This window comes from Pyxicephalus adspersus, chromosome 4 (genome assembly GCF_032062135.1).
Source record: "Pyxicephalus adspersus chromosome 4, UCB_Pads_2.0, whole genome shotgun sequence".
NCBI classification, from domain to species: Eukaryota; Metazoa; Chordata; class Amphibia; order Anura; family Pyxicephalidae; genus Pyxicephalus; species Pyxicephalus adspersus.
Genome location: NC_092861.1, coordinates 39,387,864 through 39,415,233, shown reverse-complemented (window position 1 = coordinate 39,415,233; position 27,370 = coordinate 39,387,864). Strand labels below are relative to the sequence as shown.

Sequence of the window (27,370 nt, the reverse complement as noted above, 5' to 3'; positions counted from 1 at the left end):
TGTATATGTATGAACTGTGTTGCCTTTTCAATCAATTGGATAGCATTCCATGGGACCTTGAAATAAACTGTTTCCACCAGTCATCAGTATTTCATTCAGTAGATCATGTCATAATATGTTGGTAAAATGTGTCTGTGTGCGGAGGCAACCATATTGGTAGAGGCAGAGCTTTGTTTCATCGTCTCAGAGCCTCCAGTTATCAGCACAGCAGTGAAATCCACAAATCTCACCGCCCAGCTCCAATCAGATTGATTGTAGCAATGCCTACACTGCAGATATCAGGAGGTAGGAGTGCCTAGGCATACCAGGAAGTGGAATATTGGTTTTCTGGCACCAGATAATTTTGGGGCCACCACCATCCACCAACCAGTCTAGGTTGTTCTGGACAAGGAAGGAGATGAGCAGTGATGTCTCAACTTCTCTCAGCTCGCCTTCTATTCAACAGGGAATGCAAAAGGGTGACATCAGGACGAATGATGTCTTGCATTTCAAAATATAATTTATGCCGGGTTCAGGCCTTGGGATCTCCGCATGTATTGTACCGCACACTGCCACCCCCCATTCATTCTCTATGGGCAGAGTCTCCTCTGAGGTTCCCTGGCATGAACAAGTGATAACTGGACCACAACCTTCCTGCCAGTCCGATCACTGCCTAAAGGTGAATGTGACCTATCTCAACCTTTGTAACATGGGGAACCCCCTCTATAATTATTATATTCCCAATACACAGTACATTGGCCTGGTGATCAGTGGGATGAATGTCTCTTACAGTGCTGGCCAGTGGGAACAATGTCTCCCTTACAGATAGCTGAAAAGATCATTGGTGTCACATGAACTGAGCTAAGAGTTACAAATGATAACCCCTGTAATATTTATTAATATTAAACAGGATTTATATAGCTCTGTACAATAAATAGGGGTTGCAAATGATAGACAGATACATACGGTGACAGAGGAGGCAAGGACCCTGCCCCGAAGAGCTTTCAATCTATAAGGTGGGGGAAGTAACACACAATAGGAGGGGGGATATGTAATGGTGGGAAGTGGTGACTTTTCAAAAGACGGAAGATGGGTAGGCCTCTAGCCTTGGACTCCTCCTGAACCTGGTGGAGTGAAATGTAAATTTTTATTGCCCATCATTGTCTCTGTATAAAGTTGTGTTGCCTTTTCAATCCATTGGATGGCATTCCATCGGACCTACTATTATGGAGTTGTATAAATGTGTGTTTTCCCCTCACACATATACAATATTCACATTCCCTTAGGACTAATGTGAGTGAGTAAACAAACTCATCCAAACTTTGCCCAACCCAAGATGGCGGCAGCAAGCTGCACGTCACCTCCCTGCCATTCCCCGCCCTCCCCTCTTTGTCACGTGACACAACAAGCCTTTCCCTCCCCCGTTTCCACACATACACGGCCACCCCCCCTCTCGTCGATCGTTGGCTCCGGATGTTTCGAGTCGCCTCTGTCAGTAAGTTCGGAGCCGCTGGAGCGCGGGGAGTGAAGAATAGAGTGCGAGCAGGAGCGGAAACATTACCTGAGCGCCCGAACGCTGCCGGCCTCGGCTACGAGCTGGCCCCGCCGGTGGTGAGACAGCGGCCGCGGGGAGGCGAAGCCGCCACCGCCGGTGCTGAGGAGGGGAAGAGAGCGGGAGGACCATCATGTGGCGCCTTGTTTCGCTCAAGTTCGGCCGCCTGTACCGCTACGTGAAGCTGCTATTTGCCGCCAGCCTGCTGGTCGTCATGCTGATGAACACACACTCCCTGCTCGCCTCCTTCCAGCGGAACGAGCTGACCGAGCGCCGCTTCCTCAGCCTCAATAAGTGCCCGGCGTGCTTCGGGACCAGCTGGTGCCGCAAGTTCATGAACGGCCAGCTGAGCCTGGAGGGCTGGAGCCGCGTGCGCCTCCTCGACTTCTTCAATGTGAAGAACGTGCACTTCGCCCAGTACGGGGAGCCGCGGGAGGGCAGCCGGCGTGTGGTGCTCAAACGCCTCGGATCCAACCAAGAGCTGGCCGACCTGGACCAGAAGATCTGCAAGAAAGCCACCGGGCGGCCCCGCTGCGACCTCCTCCAGGCCATGTACAAGACAGACTTCGCCCGGCTCAACGGGGACGTGCGGCTGCTGACCCCGGACGTGGTGGAGGGCTGGTCGGACCTGGTGCACTGCCCTTCCCAGAGGCTGCTGGACCGGGTGGTCAGGCGCTACGCCGAGACCAAGGACTCGGGCAGCTTCCTGCTCAAAAACCTCAAGGACACCGAGCGGATGCAGCTGCTGCTCACCCTGGCCTTCAACCCCGAGCCCCTGGTGCTCCAGGTGAGACCGGCACCGTCCTGCCAAACTTTACTGCAACCTGTGGCTGGGGACTACATGTCCCAGCATGTCCTGCCCCATGGCATCATGGGAGAGAGAGCACGGGGCTGACACCTACAATTATGGCCAATGAGAGTGGGGCATGTACAACCAATCAGGACAACTAGTTATTGTAGGACTAGAGGTCTAAGCATATCTGCCTGCTATTAAGTCAGGTTTCTTCAAGTAGTTTCTGTGTGTCCAGCCTCAATTAGTTGTGAATCTACAGATCTAAGTGTTCCCAATCACTAGATGACATAGTTCTTGTGGGACTACAGATCCAAGCCTGCTATTAAGTTAGGTTGATTTAAATAGTTGCTGTGGATCTAACCTCCTAGTTGTGAATCTACAGATCTAAGTCAATGTACAGATCCAAGTGTTCCCAATCACTAGATGACATAGTTCTTGTGGGACTACAGATCCAAGCATGCCTTCCCACTGCCAGGCTTAGATTGTCTAGGTATTGTGTGTCTACATTTCTGTCCTCTTAAGTTATTCTGAATCTACAAATAAAGTGCCCAACCAATGTGAAATCAGGATGACATTCTTAGTTGTTGTGGGACTACAGATCCAAGCATGCCTTCCCACTATCAGCCTTAGGCTGTCTAGTTTTTGTGGTTCTGACCCTTTAACAAATCAAGCTGCCATAACTATGGATCTACAGATCCAGGTGTGCCCAAATAATGTGTAATCAGGATGACATTCTCCGTGCTTGGCGGACTACAGATCCAAGCATGCCCATTTTCTGTCATGTTGTATTGAAATGCCTATTCCACATTTACCTATTTAACGTACAGCGCTGCGTAATATGTTGGTGCTTTATAAATCCTGTTTATAATGATAATATTAATACGTATGTAGCTAAACTTTTTTTTGGATAGGCGAAGGGAAGGTTAAAACCACCGACATGTCTTTAGCTTTTTGCTATGTTGTACTTGAATTCCTGTCCTGTAGATTCAGCAAGAAGAGAGGAGAGTCTTATCAATGTAGGGAACGGCTCTTGTCACAGGAGCAAGTGGCCCCATTGTAAAATTATTCATTATTGTTTGCAGCGGTTAGAATAAATCTGAATAGGGACAAACCCAGCAAGTTAAACCCTGATTTGTTTTAACCCCTCACCATGCTATCCAAATCTAAAAAGTGTTTCGTTAAGGTATAATTTATGTGTTGGAGCCAAGTTCAGCACCAACATGAGAACTGTGCCAGAATGTTTATTAAAGCTTTCCTGCACCAGCCTGTGGCTGCTGATAGTTCCCTGGGGTAATAGTTGTCTATTTGAACCAGTATGTGTTCTGTAGGTCCAGGTATAGTTATTTAATGCTTTTCCCAGGTGAAGGCACAGGGTACACATGACTGGCGGGATCTAACACTTGTAGAATGACAAGATACAGAGGCAGCGCTGCTTACTCAAAGGTTTGGTCAGTCTGAGAAGTTTTCTTTTAAGAGTTTTGTGAAACTACAAGTCCTAGCCGGCACTGTCCCCACCTGAATGACATGTCACTACACATCACCTGCATTTACTAGTACTAGCAGATCTGCATTTCTTTTGTTCAGGCTCAACAAGTCTTCTTACTGTACACTGCCCTGTTTCATTGTTTGTCAGGATCTGTAAGAAAAATGCTGAAATAACCATGTTAGATTGTTTATAAGGAACTCCAACTCTCCTGGACTTGCAAGCTTTGTTTGTAGGTGATAGGCGTTTTAATATAAATAGTGGATGTGTTGGGTCATCTTATTTATGTTCATAGCTGAGACATGGTTTGTGTTCCTGGATGTCAAATCTCTAAACATAATTTGTTTTTAAGCAACACTCCGAGATAGCTCTTTGTAGAATGAAGTGTGGTTACAGGTGATATTTCTAAAGGTGTGCGGGTTTAGCTTCATGTTCTTTGCTGTTTCAGAATATATAATTTATACATTGCTGCTCCCAATCAGTTCTTCATTTTTAAGTGAATTTCTTGCTTGCTTGTCAGTAGTTTGTTCTCAAACCTTTACAAAGCACAAACAGGATTTCACTGTAGTGTTTCTCTGTTAGAAATGCTGCAGCATGTTTTCTGGAGCTGGATTTGGTGTATTGACAAGTGATCTATTAATGATTTATTACAGTGAAGTCTGATTGCTTCCAGAGAGGTATAGCTGCATGTAATTACTAATTCAGTCAAAGTTATAAGTTGGCTTGATGTGGTAGTTTAGCTTCTATGGAATAAAGCTCTGAAGGCAGATGGCCAGTGAACGTAAGAAATGTGTAAAGTAAACATGTGCCCAGGATGTGAAAACTAGAGTATTCACATATTGTGGACAAGCAGTAAAAGCACTTTAAGGGAAAACCCCATTTGTCTCTGTATCTATATGCATTGTGCAAAAATATCTTAAACATTTATAACAATTATTGAAGTTTTCTGTCTTGCCTTACCACTTTCTTTTGCACAGGAATCTTTGCTGCCAATCCTCCGATGTTAACCAGCAGTGGTTTCTAAGACTGAGCTTACTCTTGACATTTTGACAAATGCCTAGAAATCTACGTATAGAGGTTGATCGTGGATTTTTAGGTAGATATTTATTGACTTTTCCTGTTTTTTGCAGTCATCAATTTCTGATGGATGTGATTAACTATTTGGATGCATGGTTGGTGCTTGCTGAACGCTGCATGCACGCTGCTTGTTTTTTTTTTCTTTAACAGTGAATACCTTTACCCTTATGTATGTACCGTCATTCAGATGAATGGCTTTTTCATACATCCTTAATTTAGGGAGGGGAGGCAGCAATGGTTAGCTGCCGGTGTCAATTTGGCCTAAGCTGTTAGACTAATGCCTGATTCCAGAATCTGCTACCTCTTGAAAAGGAATAACTTAACATTAAAGGACCAAAGAGGTCAGGAATATTTTCTTTAGAATACTATTAATACATTGTAAATTGTTCAGTGCACATAGTCTGGGCAGAGGTATATTTTAACATTTCAATTACTAATCTTACTAATATTGATACTAGAATATGTGTAGCTAGGTCTTTGTAATTTTGTCTACAGTTTTTTTCTAATTTGCTGCTTTGGTTGTTTTTGTTAATTTATTTTTTTTTAAGAGTGAAAGCAAAATTTAGCCTTAAGTTAATGTTTACAATGTATAAGTTTTACTTAAGACCCTTTTTATATATTTTATATGCAGTGTATAGTAAACACTTGCTTGAATTTATACTTCTGAAATGTAGAAATGTACAAAACATGAGTAAGTTACGTTTTTTAGATTTCATGATCAGTTTCAGCTTTGTGTCAATTATTTCATCTTGTTTAAACACATCATTTTTTTAGTGTCTTGCTTATTATTTGCAACATGTTCTTTAGCCAGGAAGCTTGCAGTTAGATTGCTGGATTATCAAGTTTGAGAGAAAGAAGTGGGTGCAGTAGAGGGCAGTGCTGGGTCATTCCATATGTGTGTGTCTATAATATATATAGTTGTACATTAATTCCTTTGCTGGGTTGTAGCCTTGTATTTGACGAAAGTCTTACCTTTTTTATAAAGGAAACAGTTTTATTCTTGTCTTGTTTTATTCTTGATTGATCCTAATTTTTTTTTAACACCCTACATTATATCTTGGAGCCTGAGAAATGGCTTTATTGCACATATTCCCCAATAAACCTGGATACACAGATAAACCTGGATTTTTCATGGATAGATGCTGCTCTTCACTTCGACCTTTAATTATACGGTTATTTTGGAAATTCTTGCCCAGTTAGATTTTGAGCTTCTGCATTGAAATCATACAGAGTGCATTTTCCAAGTTCCTGGTAGGATTTCACACAAATCGCCATTGGCACCGCCTGACACTGATCTGCACCATTAGCAGAAGGTCTAGTTAGATGGTTTAGGTATCATGGAAGTCGGCTCCTATATCAGCTGTTGTCTAGACACTCTTATTAAAACTGATACTGTTTCATGGTGTTTGAGGGATGAGAGAAAAAGTGAGTTTAATCACAGCTTTGCCTTTTCTGCTGAAAATAATAATGTTCTTACTTTTTCATTTTACATTGTAAGCCTATGTAAAGAAAGTTTGTCCTGCAAGTAAAATAGCTTTATGCTATTTCTTCCTAGTTGGTTTCTGTCATATAAAGTATAACATTTATGTTTTTAATTTTTTTGTTTATTAAAAGCATTTATTTTGACCAGTAGGAACAAGTTTGATTACTTTGTCTGGTCATACAGTTCAGTCCATAAAAGACAAAATAGGACTCATGTAAATGGCAAAATAAAAATGTAATGCTACAAAGAAGTCGGTGGAGAAGCCCTAGCTCTTTATATTCAGACCAGGGTGTCATGAAAATTTGGTGTCTCAGGGGGATGATATACTGATGTTTATGACTGATGAGGACTGCAACACGAAGAAAGCTGAGCATGTCTGGGCGAGACACATCTGACGCCAATAAAGTGCCTGTAAGCTAATCTACCCTTGCTACCTTGTAGTTCTGTATCTGCTGTCAGGCTGAAAGTTTATGTAGTTTACTAACTGATAATGTCTATGACTGGTATTGGCAATACCATACCAGAGGTAGCAGCTTGGTATAGAAGCAGAATATTTTCTTCATATAGATTCCCTGCAATACTGCAGCTCAGCACTATGTGAATGGTCACTAGCAGAAATGTCATTCTGCACACAGACATGTGTGCCAATAGACCACTGCCAGATCCTTGGCTTCAGCAATTTGCTGGCAGATCAGCAGGCAGCAGCTACTGGATGACTTGGCTATTCCCTAAAATACAAACAAAATAAAAATACCTCTTTGGCCTCACTATAACTATTCCTGTACATCATAAATGAAAAAAAAAATTAAAACCTTTAAAGAGAATGCTGTGCAGATCAATCTTCTCTTTGATTCCTCTAAAGTTTCTAGTAGTATTCACAAAAATAATATATATATAGAATTTCACTCACTGGTCATTTTAATAAGGTACACCATGCTACTACCAATTTAAACCTCATTGACTTTAGAACTCTAATAATTCTTTGTACTTCAACAAGGTGCTGGAAACATGATACTATCATTCATTTACTGTAGATTTGTTTACTTCACTATTTATTATGATTTTCTTCTGTTTTACAACATCCCAAAGGTGATCCATACATTTCTGACTATAGAGCCCTGTATTTGAGTATGGTGCACTCATTGTCATTTTCATAAAACCAGTTTGAGATGTTGTGTTACCTTTCTGGAAGTAGCCATCAGAAGATTGGTACGCTGTGGTCATAAAGAAATGGACATGGTCAGCAACCATACTAAGCTAGGCTGTGGTATTTAAATGATGGTCAACTCGCACAAAGGAGCCCAAACTGTGCCAAGAAAATATCCATCACCCTTTATCACCACCAGTCTGAATTGTTTCACGTTGACGCAAATTCTGGTGTGATGTCTTTCTGCTGTTGTAGCCCATCTACTTTAAAGTGGAACTAAACTCTGTGATATTCATCCGTCCCCCCCCCCGGTCCATTGCAGAGCCCCACCCTCTTCTTTTTCCTTCTTCCGATCTTTATCCATCTGGATTGGTCATGCTGGGAGCTGCACGGGAGTTGATTCAGTGCCGGCAACCACAAGGAAAGCCGGGATGTGCCAGGTATCCTGTCAACCAAAACTGAGCTGCCCATGCACAGCAGTTTGGCAGCTTTTTAGAGAGATGCATGCTTTCCTGCCATAAGGCCCCCCCTACCTGATTGCTCAATTTACACTTTATTAGTTAAATGTGCTGTGTTTAGAGATGCTTTTTTGCCTTCTCTTAGTTGTACCATGTGGTTATTTCAGTTCCTGTTGCCTTACTATCGGCTTGTATCAGTCTGGCTATTCTCCTCTAACCTCTGGCATCAACAAGGCATTTTTGGCCAAGAGAACTGCCATATGCCATATTTTCCTTTTTTTCTCTAATGTTCAGAATATCCTGGAATCCACTGAAAAAGTAAAGTAAAGGTGTTCCCATCTGTAGGGAAAAAATGTTATAGGGAATCAATTACTAAGACTCCTAATATTCAAGACCCCTTCCCTCAACATATCTCTTATGTACCAGTGTAGCCATCAAACAGTTACATCCTATGTTTTATTGCTGCTGACTATGGTCAGAAAGAATTCCTTCTGAATTCAGATTGGGCACACAATTTACTTATGGCCAGGCATAAACAACATAACTATAATTAGTGTCACAGATAATAGTCAAGTGAGTAGTTCTTTCACAAGTGGGAAATCTATCTGATTATGCTATCTGACATGTCATTTTAATCTGGGTTATGCATTACAAAAATCATTTCATTTGAGTTGTGAGTGTAAACAAAAGTAACTTTTTGAGGACCTCAGACTAACTCCTTGAAGATATGGGACATATAGGAAGATATGGTCTGGTTTTGCATAGAAAGAACTATCGGTGAGAATCCAGGCATCCTATCAACTCTTCTAGGAGGTGCATGTGATATATACTTTTACTTTTCCACTTCATCCTCTCTACCTCCTCTTTTTTTGACCACCCTACTAAGGTTTGGTACAAATACCATACATGTTACTTACATGGTACCTAGTACTCATTTGCTTGGAAGCTTACTAGGTGTCCTAAGCAAGATGTATCAGAATGAAGTGCAGTGGAAATTTGCTTCAAAGGGACACCACCTTCATATACATTCAGAAAATTCTGAGCTGGCCATTAAACACAAATCACTGATGAAATGGTTTGTTGAGCACTTTCAATCAATATAGAAAATGCATAATTAGCGCATTAAAAGAAGAGTTGAGGACACCATAAACTTGAGGAGTCATGGAGTTGACAATGTAATGACGGTCCTGATTACATATGCTTGTCTGCAGACAATATAGACAAAGGAACAAAGATTTTTTTATAATTGCTTCTGGACATGAACAGACATATGGTCCCACTTGTTGGTCAACCTGCTGTGACATGTTTTGCTCTACACAGGCCTAGAGGAGCCTTCAGCCTTCTATTAGTAATAGTTATGCTAATGTAAAGGCTTGACAAGATTTAAAAAGTATTTGGGTCCTGACTAGGTGGATTTGCCATAGCTTTATTGGTCACCTCCTTAATATCCGAACCAAAAAATAAAATCAATATTGGTTTTAGGTAAAAACAGTTTATTAGAGTTTTTGATTTCTCAAAAGGCTCAAGTTTTGAATTTAGAATATATTATAATAAATTTGTGTCTGTGTTTCTGTGTGTGCAATATATATAATGCTGCTGGCATACATTCCTCATGAATGTATTTTAATTCCCAGTATGGACAGATAAATAAGTTTAGCCTTGAATTCAAGTACATAATACATTTAGTGGTTTCCAAAAGGTCCATGTCCCTCAACAATCTGACCTGTCATCCAGCTAAAGAAACCTAATTAAAACATGATAATTGGTTGTAATTTGCTTTGTTATTGCAATTTATAGGTTTTTGGTAACTTTTGAGCAGTGTAACTCACATCTTAGCAAAAGCATTAATAACTGAGTGAGCCTCGCATGAATACCTAGTTTTTGGCTCACAGAACTTTTTGTCTGAGCATAAACATGGCAGATGTGGCACTGGAGGAGCTAAGGAAACTTGAGTATCTTTCTTTGGTCTCAAAAGGTTTGGTTAGCACAGAGTTGGATAACCACTTGGGTATTAATGACAAACTTAGCTGATTTATCATTGCTAATTGATCTTTCAGAGAAGTTTCCTACTGTTGAATCTCTTAAATCTGCCCTGTTAAAGAATTTGATGATGCCCCCAGATCAAAGGATGTGAGAGTTGAATGACATTGAACATCATTTAGCTGGAGAAGGGAGTGACTGACTGTTGGTCAGCTAGGTGCGGTACTGGAGAGTTCAGAGGGGAGGTTGCAGTTCTGTTTCTCAAACTTTCTCACATCCCTAAAGCTCGCCTATGGTTGAACCACTACATTGTAGGATCCTACCATTTGTCAACCCAGGCATAATGAATGGGGGACAGTAGTGGCTCAGTGTTGCCCACAGTAAAATGTTGATATGCTGGTTCGTTAACCAATGCCAAGAACTGCCCTGGAACCACCTATCTGAACAAGCCTTATGTATTGCATCCAGAATAGATTTTATTTTTATTAGCACAGAGCAATGTATTTTTATCTATATGTATTTCAAACTAAGTTTAAAACCACACATGGGTCTCCATTTACAAAACAGGAAATTGGACATTCCCTCAAGCTTTCCTTCTCGGGGAATCTGCCAGGTCCATGTATTTCAATGGCAGTAATTATTCCTATAGGGAATGTTTGAGGAAATATCAGATACACTGTTTTATAAAAAAGCCCATTTTCCCCCCCTTACATTAGTGGTCAGGTGTTTGTCCTGAAATTATACACTATCATATGGGAGGTCAATTGGCCACAGCTCAACCACACCCAACCCTTTGCTTCCACCTTGCTTGATAGTAGCTGCTCCAGGGCTTTACCTTGACACAATTGTTTTCTGGAATCGGCATCAGTGAACATGCATTTTTCTAATAATTTGCTAACTTTTATAGAAGAATAGAGGCTTTGCAACCTACTTTGTAGGAGAAACTTGGTTTATAATTGTTGCTTCTATCCAAGGCATTTGCTTTCAGTACTAAAGCGGACCTAAACTAAAATTTTTGCCTTGCATAAAAGTTTAGACAGCCCTTTTATATAATGTAAAAGTTACCTTTTTTTGGGGGGGGTTTAAAACTTTCCTCTTTCTGTCTTGATTGCCACATCCCATGAGGCTTGTTGCTACTTTACTGATTTGATTGCTATTGATACTCAGTTACAGTAATTTTAAAGAAAAAAGTCTATGGTTGTCTTAAGTTGCACACTTGAGCAGAATTTTTAGCTCAATACAGACATTCATCCTTTTAAAATGCTGTGTGGTACACACTCCATTTACGTGTGGCTGGATGCAGTACACACAAAAGCACTTGACTTTTTCAGATTAAGCCCTATTATTATTGGGCATGTGCTTCATTGATAAATGTCCCTAAGTTTCATAACATTGTTTTAATTACTAGTAATATTTGTTAGAATGTATTGTACGTACTAAAGTTCCTTTTTTACAAATGCTTGATCCGACAGGTCTTTATTACAAAAACAGACAGGCAATCTCTCTTCTGCAATGATATGTCTTACTTACATGATCGTTCCAGGTTTTGGCGGCAAAGCTGAGCTACACAGCGTCTGCTTTGGTTGCCAGGGAAACCCAGCAGTCCCCAGCTTCCTTTGTGGATGAATGGACTCCTGCGCTTCAGTTACTTCATCATGGGATGGCCAATCAAGATGACAGAAAATGTCTCTTGGAGGAAAAAGAAAAGGAAGATGGCAGCTCTTCAGGGCAGGGTCCTCTCCTGTTTCACTGTCTGTTATTTGCAACCCCTATTTATTGTACAGCGCTGCGTAAAATGTTAACGCTATAGTAATTAATATTAATAAAAATGGCAGCACCCTGCAATGGAATGCTAATAGGCAAGTCACACGATTGTGTCGTTTTGAAATATTTTGCCTAATTTGTTTTTTATAAGACTTTGGCGTTGTTATTGTTTGGAATCATTGTTCTCCTCAGCCAGTTTTGTGTGTGGCTCTTGCAAAAAGTTTGTTAAAATTTAGATCGCTATTTGTCATTCACAAAGGTTTGCCCTATAAGCCTTAGTTTACATTAGCAAGTAGGTTGCGAGAGGCATTTCCGTGTGTGTGCTTTACTGCCCTGGCCTTCTCTATGGAATTGGATTAAAACTGCTTGTTACCACTGTGGTAGCACTGTTTTTTTTCTTCTTTTACTGGACACCTAAAGTACAAACATCTGGGAGCACTAAATTTGTCTTGTTGGCTCACCTGCGTTTTTTAACCACCCTGCTACAGCTTTCCCATACCTGGTTAAAAAAATCGGGAGGACACTGGAAATTATCTTTATTTTTGTTCAAGAATAACCGATAAAAAATTATTTGGTCTTGTATATCAAGCTTTCTGAATTTTTGCAATCTGCATAATTTACCAGAGTTTATTGCCTCTAATTGCTAACACTTGACAATCCTGCAGCATCAGGAAATGATTGATTCAGCTTTTATAGCTAATGTACAAATCTTTGACATCTGCTGTCTGAGATTTCCCTGTTCTCAGAAGAGATTATCCTCTGTATATTTGACAGACTGGAATAATTAAAGCATGGTGTCCTGCCTTTGGTTTGCTAGCTAACTTTTGTAATGCTCTGTACAGCTGTCATTTAATCCATTGCACATCTTTCATTACCTCCAGTCTTTATGAAGAACCTTATTTGCAGAAGATTCCTTGGGATGGTGTCAGATGTGCAAAGTGACGTGCAGGGGAGGTAAGAGCTTTACCCTGTTGTGATGGGCACAGTGGACCCCCATGCCAAGCTACTGCATGAAAACAAAAAAATGTACATAGCTGTCAAAAGGTAAATTGTTAGGCGATTGATCAAAATGACACATTTGATGCACTTTTAAGGATCATAGTAGCCGCATGTAATCGGGTCAGGCCAGTACTGGTAGCACTCGCTGCCGCCTCGATTCACCTGTTATGGAGCTGTCGTAGACTGACTCTGCATGTGGTATCTCCCAGAGAGGTATCTGTTCTTGGTGTGAAACAAAAACTGAAAATTTCATGTACTAAAACAAGTTTTACATTTCAAAAAAAAAAATCCTCAGAAATTTAAGGGTAGGAGTAAAATGGAAGTTTTAGGAGGTCACGATCACTTTACTATCCTGTAAGCAACTAGATAATGTTAAACTGACTAGCAGGCACACATTTTAAAACAAAACCGAATATGATTCACTGGAGAGGTAAGCAGGAAGCAGTGCCGCGTTAAAAAAAAAAAAAAATTACTTTTCTTATATATAGGTGACACCAAGGGCCAGTTCACACCGTTGTGTTATAACACATGTTACTTCAATATGCTGATTCATTTGGAATGGCACCTCTGTGCACTTTTTCCACCCTGACCTCTTAACTAGCATACTAACCATTAAGGACATTTAGTCACAGTCCTTGTACTATGTAGAACTACACACTTACAATTTTATCCTAATTAAAAAAATGTTTTGTAGTTTTGAATAAGTTTGTCTGTGTCATCAGATGGTATTGTGTTTCCCACTATATATCTGGCTAAACACTTAAGGGGCAACAGAGTGGCTGTAAAATCTGCTTTCTTCCTTCAAGAAAACTACATGTTCCATGATTCCCTGTATTGTTTATCAAGTGGGCGGTCCCAGCTCTCTACATGGAAATAGACAGGCTACAATTAAGGACATTCTGCACAGAGCATGAATTGTAACCACCGGCGTTAAGGATTTGCACTTTTATGCAAAGGGTGTAAAGTTATATGGGGAGTAATTCAGCACATCCTTAAGGGAAAAAAATTATTAGGCAAAAACATTTTTTTTCCTCACTAACTTTTTTTTTTTGTATTACATATAATATGCCTGTATTGGTTACTTACATTTGTCCCAACTGTAAGCTATAATTTTTGTATTTCTGGTGATAACTCTTTGGTGTAAACATCATGTTTTGAAATACCTTACCAGTGCTGGTATAATATCCAACCTTTGCTCTCTTGCATAACTAAAGCATTGCATAGTTGAAATGCCAGCCATTGTTTTACTATGGTGTCTCTGCAGAGCTAGGTGTTCTGTGCTTTGTTGGAGTACATATTTCCGCTAGGAATCTCGCTTCTCTCTCATTTCATTGTCTTTGACTCCCCCAGTAGTCTTTCTTTAAGATTTGAGCAATGGTAGTAGTTTTTTTTTTTTTTACAAATCTCCCTTTTAGGTTGAGGAAGTTCTAGGCCAGGCCTGTATTTATAAATGCTGTTCTGAAATGAAATGTGCTTAGTTCATGGTAATGATCAGAATTTTTTTTTTCTTCTCCTGTCCCTTTAAAGTTTTTCTTTCTTATAATTAAGTTACCTATCGTTTTATTTTCATTATTCTGGCATCGAAGACATTCAAATTGCATTGATATTACAAGCTTTCTTCAGCGCTTTTGTTTCACGTAAGCTTTAACTAAACACAGCTGTCAAATATATTTTTTTTCTTTTGTGTTAAGTTAATTAGGATCTTGGCTGCCTTGTAATGCAAAGTTAAAAATACAAACATTAGTGTGTTCTAATCCTGCAATGAAGTTTTGTGCTTTGTTCACAGCTGAGTTACAGTTAGGTCCATAAATATTTGGACCAACAACTTTTTTTTCTTTGGTTCTGTACATTACCACAAATAATTTTAAATGAAACAACTCAGATGCAGCTGAAGTGCAGACTTTCAGCTTTAATTCAGTGGGTTGAACAAAAATTTTGCATAAAAATGTGAGGAACTAAAGCCTTTTTTAACACAATTCTTTAACACAACAAGTTCAACCCACTCAAAGCTGAAAGTCTGCAGTTCAACTCCATCTGAGTTGTTTCATTTAAAATTATTGTGGTAATGTACTGAACCAAAATAAGAGAAAAGTTGTATCTGTCCAAATATTTATGGACCTAACTGTATGTGTTTGATAAATAGTCTCCCATTTGATACCCTTTGTATAATGCACAACATGAAGTATTTTTGAATAGCTTTTTTGTGTTGTCTGCAGAGTATTGACTTGTTTACAGTGTGTCCACGGTCTCCCAAGTGTCTCACATTTTTCTGTTTTGGAACCATATGTGTAAATAATATGTTGGAGGTATCACTTGAGGCCCTCCAGAGCTTCTAAGGGTTGCACACCTCATGCTGTAGTATATATGAATGAGAGAACCCAGTTATATTCAGGAGCCCCAATTATATCACTTGCCTTTTCAGTGGGAAAAAAAACAGATAGGTAAAAGTAACTATTAACAGCAGCTACTGCCTCACTCACATAGCCTTTGGGGGGCATCTGGTGGTTGGTCCCTGAACAGGGGTGTTTGTGGCAATTAATAATAACCCACAGAGGAGTTTACAATCTAATGCCCCTACCATAGTCCTATGTCATTACCACACTCTAAGGCCACATTTGGGGCAAAGCATAATGACCTAACCATGTTTTTGGGATGTGGAAGGAAAAAAATAGTGCCCAAAGGAAACTCGCACAAACTTGGGGAGAACATGCAAACTCTGCACATATTGTCCTGGCTGAGTTTTTAACCTGGGGCCCTGGTGCTGCAAAAGCATGTGTTTGATGTTGATTTATAAAACATTTTAGGGTGTCATCTGTGTGTAGCCTTTTTGAAAGACTTCTGTGCATGTTTCCAGCAATCATGTTTTAACCAATGCTAAACAAGTAAGTGTAAATATACATAGGACTTATAGGGTATGTTAGGACTGGTTGGCACGTGACTAATAAGTAATTTTATGTTCCAACCTGATTTATTATAATTATCTCACTCTCCTGAGGAAGACTTTGATTGAAAGAGGTTGAGAAGTGGAGAATATTATGTTGAATATAAACAAGAAACTTTGGACTATTGTAAACATTGGTTTTATTATTTTTGGGATGGAGTACAGTTGTTGCTTTTAAATTGCTGAGTACCTGAAAAATGATTTTAATTTTGTTTGCTAGATCAAATGTCCCTGTGTTTAGATTTACAAAAGGACTGTTCACTTGGCAATGAAAATTATCACTCTGTGAGTGATTCATGTTGCCTTTTTTTGCTTTCTTTAACTATCCAATCATAAAACATTTTTTGAACTTCCACATGGCTAGGTATTCTTTGCAAAAAGATTTTCAGCAAATTTACTAAGCTAAGTGACTTGTTAGTGATCATTCTCGTTATGTTAACAACCTAAACTCTGTTGGTAAGTTCACCCTGTGAATGCATGTGCCAGCTCTGTTGTCAGCTCATACTTTTAATATTTTTAAATGTCCTGTCAAAAAGATAAACTAAAGTGTTGATATATTGTTTTAGACTAAGCAGTGTGTATGTATATTAGATAAAAGAATGGCATCATATTTGTTCATTCAGTTATGTTTTTGTCAGTATCTTATGTAATGTATGTGGCTTTAGGGTGTATTTTGCTGTGTAAACTAATGAAATGTTATATGATCAGTATAGGTAACAGATTACACATGCCTTAAATAGCAAAACCCTAACTGGATTTATGTGGTTACAATATTATTAATAAACCGTATTTATATAGCGCCAACATATTACTCATCACTGTACATTAAATAGCGGTAGTAAATGACACACAGATACAAGCAATAACAAGAAGGAAAGGCCCTGCCCAGATCATAGTTGTGTATTAATAGGTGGGGAATAAGTATATCTATACTGACCTCTTGTAGTAACTGTTCATTATTGCACTAATCCATATATTTCATACTGTCACCGAAACATTGTATGAAGAAATGACTGCATTCCCCACTGACCCCAACTGGGTAATATGTATGTCAGGTGTTAGATGTAACATGGTTCCCCTTCTAGTTGGAATGTGTTCTTTACACAGATGACAATACAAAGTCTGGTAGCATAGCTTTATGGCCAGTATGGAGTTGGGAGATTAATTGTATGTTAATTCGGACTGTATTCTGCTTTAATTGGTATGCTAAGATTTTATTAGACAAGTGAGCCCACAGATTTTGTTTTGTCAGATTGTTGGCAGGATGGATTCTGTGCTTTTCTACACCCTCTAATGTGGTAGAACTTGAATGCTTTCCATTTTCCTATTAAAATAATCTAGCTAATGCTATACTTCTATTTTCAAAATTCATTTCTATCTATTGGTATCTTTGTGTTGCACTTTATCTTAATAATGAATCTCCACTTCATTTATTTTAGATCTGCAATCTGTTTTGTGCAGTTTATTTTATTTGCTCTTCTTGCTTGGGTAATACATATATATTTTTGTATATGTGTCAGTATATGGTCACTTAGATCTGGGGATTTCATTGTGCTTTATGACCAGTTGCGTATCATTGTAATACAACTGGTGGACCTCAGTGATGTGCATACTGGTTTGATTAGCCTCCATGTTTGTCTATTGGCCTCTTCAGCAGGTTTAGGCAACATATCAGATCATAGAACACGGCAAGCAAATTTATTGGTTTCAGTGACTCCAATTGGCTGGTATGGTCATCTTATTATATATTAGCTTGACACATGCAAATCTGTTAGGGATGCCAATTAATGAGGCAAGCTAGTTCTGTTTTTGTTGTCAATAAGGATAATTTTCCTGTTGCCCTTAAAGCAGAATTAAACCCTGTGATACTCACCTGTCCCTGTTCTCTTTGCAATCCATGGCTATACTGATTGTCTGGCTGGGATAATATAACTCATGCCGGATTTTTTCCCGTCTCAACAAGTGCAGGTGAAGCTGGAATTGGCAGATGTCCTGGCAACCAAAGCTTAGCTGAGCAAGGGTAGCTCACCTTTTTAGTTCCATGGAGAAATCGGGCATTTAGGAGGGATTATTGCAATAGGGAAATCTTTCTGTACCTTTCTGCAATGCTGACCGGCCTGATGAAACATTTTTTAAAGTGTAACTTTAGTTAAAATTTTGATCATTTTGTCATTTTAAGCAGACCACAATGAAGGTTGTTTACTCCTGTTCTCTTCTCTCCAATTATATAATCTCTGTACAAAAGAAAATGTTGCATAAAATCAATGTTGGCTCCTGAAACACATTGATTTCAATGGTAATGCCTTCAGGACCTATGAATTCTATTCTGCTGCTGTGGGTATTTGGAGGAGTGGTGAACATCACTCACCTATTTCAATTGTTACATTGCAGAGTTATGGAGTTTCATTTATCATGGCTCAGTGTTGAGTAATACTGAGCACTTGAAGTTACCAATCATATTAAAATCGGCTCTGTGGCGCTTGACAATATAAAACTTTTAGTCTGATTGGCGGCTATGGGAAATGAGAGCCCAGTACTGACACAAGAATCTCAGCTCGTTATATTTTAATATATTACTAGTTCCCTTATAGTAATTCTCTATATTCAGATTCTTTTACATTAATAAGACTTAACATTAATTCATATTGTGTATTATATTGTGAAATAATCCATTTTTTGTTGTTTTTTTTTTTTCCTCCCAGAGCTTTCCATCGGATGAAGGCTGGCCTTTTGCTAAATACCTAGGAGCTTGTGGAAGAATGGTGGCTGTTAATTACGTAGGTGAAGAACTCTGGAATTTTTACAATGCTCCCTGGGAAAAGCGTGTGGACCTTGCATGGCAGCTAATGGAAATTGCTGAGCAGCTCACAAATAATGACTTTGAATTTGCACTTTACCTCTTGGATGTCAGCTTTGACAACTTTGCAGTTGGACCTCGAGATGGAAAAGTAATCATTGTTGATGCTGAGAATGTCTTGGTAGCTGATAAAAAATTAATAAAGCAAAGTAAGTGTACATCCACAGTGTTGGATAACTATTGAGGCTTTTCAGTTGCCCATCTCACAAATGACACATTTATGTTCACCCATTCCAGTGTTTGCTAGAACTAGAACGCTGTGGAGATCTGGATTGTTTCTTGCAGTGATGTGTGTGTGCAAAGAAAAATTTAACATTTTTATTATTGGTTTATATTGTTATGGTTTAGAAGAGGACTTGGCATCTCATTTGCTGCTACATCTTTTAGTTAAGTGTTTTGGCCAAGGTAGTGCGGGTTAGCCTAAAGTGATGTTAGGATTTCATAGCTTTAAGAATGGCCAGTATAGTTTCATATATGAACCTTTTTTCTTTAGATCGAAAAGAGTAAGAAGAAGAAAAACTAATCACAAACAACCTTCTACCTGTGAGAATTGCTATCTGCCTCACAGAAAGAATATGATCATAAGTTTACATTTGTTTGTATATACCAATATGCAGAAAATACATCTCTTGCCATAAATTTGATACTGATGGAGCACCCTGATAACATTTATCTTGTACCCATTCATAGATCATAATCCATAAATCCCTTTTTTAGGGGCTGACCAATGATCAGTCAACATGACTGGATTGTTATTTTAGGGAAAAGACCTGTAGTAATAAAATACTGGCATTTGTCAAAATACACAGTTGTACTCAAGTTGGCACAAAACCAAGAGGCGTTTCATTTTCAGGATAGAATGCCAGATATTTTGTCAGCTTGCTTTCAGATAATACCCATATTTGTCAAGTACTGTGAGTTCACCACCTGCTCCTCCACAAGACCCACATGATTGATTGGTGAAGTCCTACAAATTATTCTTTTGCTTTCTGCCCCATATGTTGAGAATGATAAGCTACTTTCCTTCAATTTTGTAATTCTATGTCTCTTTTAGCAGTGTAGGTAAAACATTATTTTAGTTTATTATATTATTATGCATCAATTTTTTATGTGATAAAGTAATGTATTTGAAATTTGACAATGCAATGATTTTTTCTTGGTGATATGTAATGGTTTATACCCACCTACAATGGAATGCCTAAGGATAAGGGAAACATTGGAGTATATTTAGTCCAGTTTGTACAGTTGCATTGTGCACTGTTAATTTTTAAATTTCAGAATCATTTTCCAATACCTTCTTCTGCATCCGTCATGTTAAAATGTAAAGTTTGTACCCTTTTGAAATTGTTGACTTATGCAAATATGACCAACCTTTTCAATCCCCCACAAAATTTTCCATTTCTTAGTGTCAAACACACTGTTACGATGCACAACAATTAATTGACTCATTGACTGCAAGCCACTTATGTCCTAAAGCAGCAAAGCAACACCGGAGGCTAACATTTTCACCACTATGCTTCACAGTGGAGCTTCTTCTCACAAAATGTTTTCTATTTTTAACCACATTTTTTGTGTTATTTTTAACAAACTTATCACTTGTTTTCTTACTATATCTGTAAGCACAGTACAAGATCTAATTTATGCCTGTTCAAACCTGAAAAAACATTAATTTCCATTGGGTGTACTTACTATTTTACATGACAATGTATCAGGTTCACCACTACTTTATGTAGAAAATCTTCTGTAGAAAAGCTGTGTGTTGTAATACATTTATAGGGATCTACCTGGGTGGCTACCATAGCCTCCATCCTTGGCAAGCATGGTATTATAGATTGCCAGAATAAGAAAAAAGTCATTTAACTGCATTACCAGTTCTAGGGCAGGAAGTCATGACAGCCAGTCAACCAGTATATTTTCAGGTCAATGGAAGCTGCTAATGGTAACCATTGCTTACCTGGGACAAGCGTGCACATAGAGGAAATTCTAAAATATTCAGATAGCGTTATATAACAATACCTTAACTAAGTTTTGTAGTCTTTTAGGCTTTCTTGTTTTCTCACTGGTTAAAAAAAAAAAAAAAAATCTGCCAGGTAATTCTGATCATCATACCCTTTCTGTAGCTTGTTTATTAAAGTGCTACCCTAGGTGAAGACACTTTTCTGCATTTTTTACATAAATATTAGATGTAAATGTAAAATGAACACAGGTCCATTTCATTTCAGACCACTTTTCTTTGTTTCAAATGTGGTAGTAATTTGGGCATAATAAGAGTTTTTTAAGTAATACATTTACTGTGTGGCCTTACATTGAAAGTTGAGATTGGAGTCTGATGAAGATCTGATCTGTTCTGTCATAGTGCTGTAGTGTCTAGTAGGTCAAATCTAGTGTACCTTGGAAAACAAACCTTAGCACGGAAATGAATATTGTAATTGGGATATTGTAGAATTTTTTTGTGTAAAGAATTATCATGCATTTATATCTTTTAATAAAGAATTTTCTCTGCTTTTCTAGATAAACCAGAAAATTGGGACGTGTGGTATGAAAGCAAATTTGATGACTGTGACAAAGAAGCATGCCTGTCCTTCTCAAAAGAAATTCTTTGTTCTCGAACTACCGTGGACCATAATTTCTATGCTATTTGCCAGAATCTCTTATCTAGTCACGCTACTTGGCGTGGCACTTCTGGGGGTCTTCTTCACGACCCTCCGGCAGAAATTGCCAAAGATGGCCATCTTGGGGCACTGCTGGACGAATGTGCAAACCCAAAGAAACGATATGGCAGGTTTAAAGCTGCTAAGGAATTAAGAGAATACCTTGCACAGCTAAGTAATAATGTGAGGTAGTCCTTATTGTTTGTCTTTTTTTTTTTTTTTTCTTCTGTCTTTTAAATGAAAGTGTAATTAGCTAGAGCACGTACCAGCTTAAATTACGGTTGTATAGCCAGGCGTTCTAAATAGAAGCTTTGTAAACGCCATTGAATTGAGCTCAAGTGAAAGGGAGAATGGTATCCAATCCTCTGCAATCAAGCCAGGTACGTGTTTCTATCTAATTAATACTTAAAACTACTATTGATTTTTCTCTTGGATTACCCAAGAGGTAGATCACATGAGATCTCCAGGTGACTGGAGAAAAACAGACTTTGGTAGCTTAATAATTGATTATTCATGTGTCAAATAGTAGTTGACATGGCATATTACATTGGTATCACAATTTTTGTGAAGCTGATGCCTTTACTTGGAAAGTTCAAGTTAAGACTTCTGGCCTGTTTTAAAGGCTTTTTTCTTGAGTCATTTCATATTTGTATGTCGAGGCACCAATATTTTTCTTTCTCTCCCAGCTCTTGATTTGTTTGGTGTCTCCTCTATGTTGCGTGATGTTTCCTAATATCTCTTATTTTTTACATATGCTGTAAATATATTCTAATACTGCATTAAAATGTAGTCATTCTTTAGTTTTCTTTAAAGAATTTATTTGACTTTTCCTTTGTTTTCTCATTATTGTCTTCTGCTAATATTGGTCCACCAAAGTTATGGTTATAAATTGAGTACATGAAAGATACACAGAAAAGAGATGACCACCAACACTGGACACAGATTTACAGGTTTAGGATTTTTGGTTAGGAAAGTTTTAGGTCTGTTTCTTACCTGTTTACCTTGGTTAAGACCAAAATTTTTGCTGCATCTAATACATGTCTCCAGTCACCATACATGGCTATCTCCATATGTATTTTGTAATGGTCTGGAAAAGTGTTTAAACAAAACCTCTTCCTAGCTTAAAATCTTTTTAAGATAACAGTTCTGGAGTACAGGAACCCTTGTCATAACTGTGTTGGTCTCAATCCATAGCATAAACTGTATTGGGGAGTTTGCCTTCTGCTGAAGTGACAGTTGTAACGTATACTTGGTGGTTTAAAAGCCAGATGTACACAAATACTTTGAGTGTCTGCACTTTTACCTTAAATTTCTGAAGGTTTAAGTCTGCTGTAACACTTTTTTACCTAAGTAAATAGGTGTTCTACTACTGGGGTAAATAATTTTAACGTGAACCTGCCATAGTTCTTGGTTAACAAATTATAACTGTCTCCAACATCTACAAGTGACAAAACGGTGCAAAAAGACCAAGAAGAGGTTGTATGTTGTATTCTCTACTTTCATGCAAGTTATGTTTCTGCTTGATCTGCCTTGCTGGTCATCTAATAATTTATAGCATAACAAAACACAAGAAGTCTAGTAAGAACCTCCTGTCAGGCTCAGAACTTGGGTTTTATGTCAGAGGTCAGGAAGCTGTACAGAAACAATGTATTGTCAAGACTGGAAGAAGCTTGTTAATGGTGGAGACTGTGTGTTTGAGGCCCTGCTTCACAAGAAAACTACTCCTAAAAACAAAGTAATGTACAGTAACTTTAAGCTGCCTGCTTCTACACTGCATTTTAGGATGTGTAGACTTGGGTCTGTTTAGAAGTTTAGACTAAGTGAATTTTTATCTATTACAATTTTAACATAATTCTATACACCTCTACTGTTTGAGTCCAGTTTAGTCTGCTGCAGTTCTGAAAACACAATCAGTGGGCCTATGGCCTAAAAAATATTGGTAATTTAAATATATCCATTGTGTCTTTCTTTAGCCTTTTGTGGTATAAACGTTTGTTAAACAAAAGACCACTTCAGCATAAAATTTTAAGCCCCTTCATTTTGTATTAACATTTTACTACAGTTTTTTTTTTCCAGTCTGCAAATTTTCGTTCTTTCGTTGACTCTTGATCTTCCTTTTAGGAGTATGAAGGAAAGTACAGGAAATCTAGTTTCTCCTGTAACTATTCCTTTTCATGTGGCTTGTTTTTTTTCTCCTGCAATCAAATACAATTTTTTTAAGCACTCAAATTAATCTGTTTCTAAATCAAAATAATTTAATGTTCAAATTTTTCTCATGCATTTGATTGTAAGCAGTCTGTTTGTTGTGTCAAATCACAAAATACAAAGTTAACCCTACTTGTTTCTACCTCTGGTTTTAAGACAAGTTTACATGTGTTTGATGTATTTTACAAAAACAAATACACAGAGGGTCACATAGCCAAAAGGATTCCCTTGGATTATGTTCAGATATTATTTGGCTTCTATAAAATCAGTGTTTAAAGGCAAGCTTTTACAAAAAAACTTTTCAGCAAGCTATTATAGCATTGTTTAGGAATTTAAAGTACCGTATTTTTCGCCGTATAAGACGCTCCGGAATATAAGACGCACCCAATTTTAAAGGAGGAAAATCTAGAAAAAAAGATTCTGAAAGATTATTTCCCTTCTGATCACTCATGTGCCATTCATACCAGTATTCCCCTTCTGATCACTCATGTGCCATTCAAATTCCCTTTCTGATCACTCTGTACCTTTCAAATTCCCTTTCTGATCACTCTGTGTCATTCAAACTCCCCTTCTGTTCACTCTGTCATTCAAATTCCCCTTCTGATCACTCTGTGCTTTTTTTCTATTGTACGGCAGTTAGGACAGGGAACAGCAGGTGGCGCTGTGCCGGCTTCTTTCGCTTTGCTTTACTGACAGGAGAAAACACGATGCTGGCAGAGGAGAGAAGAGACAGACGCTGCAGCCAGAAACACACGCAGGATCGGGTATCGGGTGAGTATAATATTTTAAATATTTTTTTTAACACATTTGTCGTATAGGACGCACTAACTTTTCCCCCCAAGTTTTGGGGAAGAAAAAGTGCGTCTTATACGGCAAAAAATACGGTAACTTTCAGCTCCATTTTGAGGATGGTAAGCACAAACCTTGACCAGAGTGCCGTCTGTCATTTTACATTTCAGTAAACTTCAGCACTCCTAAAATCTCAAGTCTCCTAGCGGCATGTTTAAAATGACAGGCTGGCTTCACTTTAGAAGCGTCAGCATGACCGTATGTGATTGGGAAACCCAAGAGTTTTTACCTGAGGTAAGTTAAGGGTAGATTTTTTAATGAGGACAATTGTGCTGGCAACATCTATGTAAAACATGAGTTCCCTTCTTTATTGAGATTTTTCTAACTACTTGTTGCATCTTCGGGACAAGAAGTGAAGAAAAGCAGGACACAGAAAACATTATTCTGACATTCCCTTCTTTTACTTATACTCTACTCTTATTTGCCAAAAAAGGTATTGGGGTAATTTGTTTTAAAACCTTTTTGCCTAGTTAAACCTAGTTCTTCTGTTACAAAACATTTTACACATGCTGTAACCACTATTAATAAACAGGACAATCAAATTACTACAAAAATTACTACAAAATATCTCAGGATAATTGTTAAAAAAAAAAAAAAAAAGTAAATATTCTGTTCCTAATAAAAAGAAAAATCCAAAACAAAACACTATGTATTCCTATAATACAGCAAAACTACAAGCCGGGCTGCTCTTTATCATCTGTGCCTGTATTTAAGGTTCAGTATATACTGAGCGTCAACTGCTGACCAATTTAGCATTAATCCTTGATTACTTGTAAAGCTAAACGTTACTTCCTCCTTTAGCTGTTATTACTGCATGCATATGTTTTATGATCTATTTTTATTTTTTTCTTTTGCAGTTAGTAGTTTTGGGTTTTAATTTTACAAAACTGTAAAACTCCTGTATAGAAATTTACAAAAGGGATCCAGTGAACAAATCAGTTGCTTATATGGCTTCCAGTTTATTTAAACCATGTGTTAAAAGTAAAATGTTAGAATTAAATGCAGAATAGTATGCTTTTAACGAAACCTGTGCAATGCACACACACTTCTGATGATTAGCCTACATCTAAATTTACTAAAACCATCATAAATTTGGCTGGTCCCTCGGAGACTACATGATTGGCAGCTGAAGGAGCCTATATTTCTTAACAATTCAACAACCTTGATCATGTATGACATTATATTTATTGTTAAAGCAGGTGTGTCAGTGCATAAAGGTGGATTAGATGGTTTTAATTGTTCACTTGTAGGATTATATGGCATTCTTTCAGGTTGTTTGGTTCTCCTAATTCATTCACATTCTGTATAGTGATCACTGCTATGCCTCCGTACTTTAAAGAGCCATCAATAGTCTGAATATCCATCATCTAGTAATAGTTCATACAATGATCATGTTTTCCAATCCAGCTTGGTCCCATCTAACACTGTAAGCCCATTTGTTTTTGTTAGTGGATATTATATGATATGGATGTTATGATTCCCCCACCTGGATATCTTTCTGGGAAGCAATCACATGAATAGTCATAAATGTTCTCTTGGTTTATCCTCTCGCAGAGACAGATTTGGGGGTGGGGGTGGGGTGGGGGTTAGATAGAGTAAGGTTACCCCCAGCACCAATATTTTTATTGTGAATAGGAGATGCCGCTGCCTTTGTTGCATCAAACAATGTCTTTAATGTTACTTACGTTTTCCTGCTCCAGTTATAGTAAAACTTCACAGGGCAGTTTTATTAAGTTTGTAAAATGATAAGTTGATCATGACTTTACTTGGGAATACTGTTCAGGGAAGTTTCTACATTTGTATCTGAAAAGGCCAGTTCAACACATGCAGATTAGTTTTCATACATGTGCTTTGGAATCATATTATTTTTGCTTTTAGTGGACCTATGTTCACAGATTGTTAAATTGTGGGTTTTTGTCCTATAAAATCACTTGGCTTGAAGGATTGGTTATGGGCAGGAAAATATTCAACATAATGCCTGTTGACTTGTGTCACTGCAATCGATAAATGAGTTAACAATTTGATAAACTTAATTAGCCTTGAAAATCATAATGTCAAATTAGTTGCTATAACAACTTGCTGCTTTTTTCAGTGCTACAGTGTTTGTGGCAATTATTCTTTTCCATAGCACCGCTGCATTCCTCCTCATTTTCCCCCTCAATGCAAAAATTCTCGGAAGGTAGAGTGGAAAGCTCTTCTCACAGCAATATAGGCACGCCTTGAAATCATTGTTTAATCATAGCAGCTGATTGAAAATTAAATGTGCTTCCCCCCCCCCACGATAAACAAGTTTGAACATTTTGCCTGATTACTAAACCACAGAAGAGAAAACATTGCCAGGTCTGCACCGCTCAGAACAGGTTTTATACTGTTAGACATTCTGATATGCATGATATAGAAGGCACTAAAATATTCTAATTAAAAAATTCACAAGCAATTGGGGATGGTAATATAAAGTTACAGGGAAAACGGTTCATGTAAGGAGCAATAATTGTATTTCTAACTTTGCACCAGATAATATATTGTTGTAAATGGCAAAATACAGGTATTTTAGTATAGGTAAACACAAATGTGTAAAACAAACAAAAATCTGTGGAATCTGTTTTGAAAGACCAAATATGAGGTTTGTATGTGCACCAACATTGTCTGTTTTGTATTGTAAATTTCCATTTATTTTTTCATTAGAATGTCTTCCTGTGCCTTTACATTAAAAGAAAGTCGTTTCTACAGCTTTTGATGCAATTAATTAATAAAGAATAGTTTGATTCATCTGTCTTCTCTTGTTCTTGTTACAGTAATTGTGGATTTGAATGGAAAATGTGAATGACATTGTACAGTTTTTCAATATATTTAATAAACTTTTTAACTTTTTGCTTCTAAAAGACAGTTGGACCACATTACATTGAGCACCCATTAAAAAAAAAAATTACATTACACAAGATTAATATAGATCAGTGTTGCTGGCCTTTTATACCATAAGCCCATATACCCTTGCTATATTTACTATATCCACAGCTCACAAGCACATTAGTGTGGTAGTCAGTGTGAATATTGTAATTCTTATCAAAATCCAAAAAGATAATTTGTTTCACTTAGACTGACACACGCTGGGGGGTAACCCTGGATAAGAATCACTAATATGGACACATGTT

At 38.0% G+C, this 27,370-nt stretch overlaps 1 protein-coding gene across 1 annotated transcript; it reads left to right on the top strand.

Annotated features, from left to right (window-relative positions):
- Nucleotides 1-1,429: 1,429 nt before the first annotated feature.
- Nucleotides 1,430-26,987, top strand: DIPK2A (divergent protein kinase domain 2A). Its single transcript, XM_072407907.1, has 3 exons — nt 1,430-2,318; nt 18,359-18,662; nt 21,025-26,987. The coding sequence occupies exons 1-3, from the start codon at nt 1,665-1,667 to the stop codon at nt 21,354-21,356; spliced, it is 1,290 nt and encodes a 429-aa protein (XP_072264008.1). The 5' UTR covers nt 1,430-1,664; the 3' UTR covers nt 21,357-26,987.
- Nucleotides 26,988-27,370: the final 383 nt, after the last annotated feature.

Coding starts and splice junctions, on each gene's coding strand:
- DIPK2A (XM_072407907.1), top strand. CDS start 1,665: ATGTGGCGCCTTGTTTCGCTCAAGTTCGGCCGCCTGTACCGCTACGTG. Junction 2,319..18,358: donor CCGAGCCCCTGGTGCTCCAG/GTGAGACCGGCA, acceptor TTTTCCTCCCAG/AGCTTTCCATCGGATGAAGG. Junction 18,663..21,024: donor TAAAAAATTAATAAAGCAAA/GTAAGTGTACAT, acceptor CTGCTTTTCTAG/ATAAACCAGAAAATTGGGAC.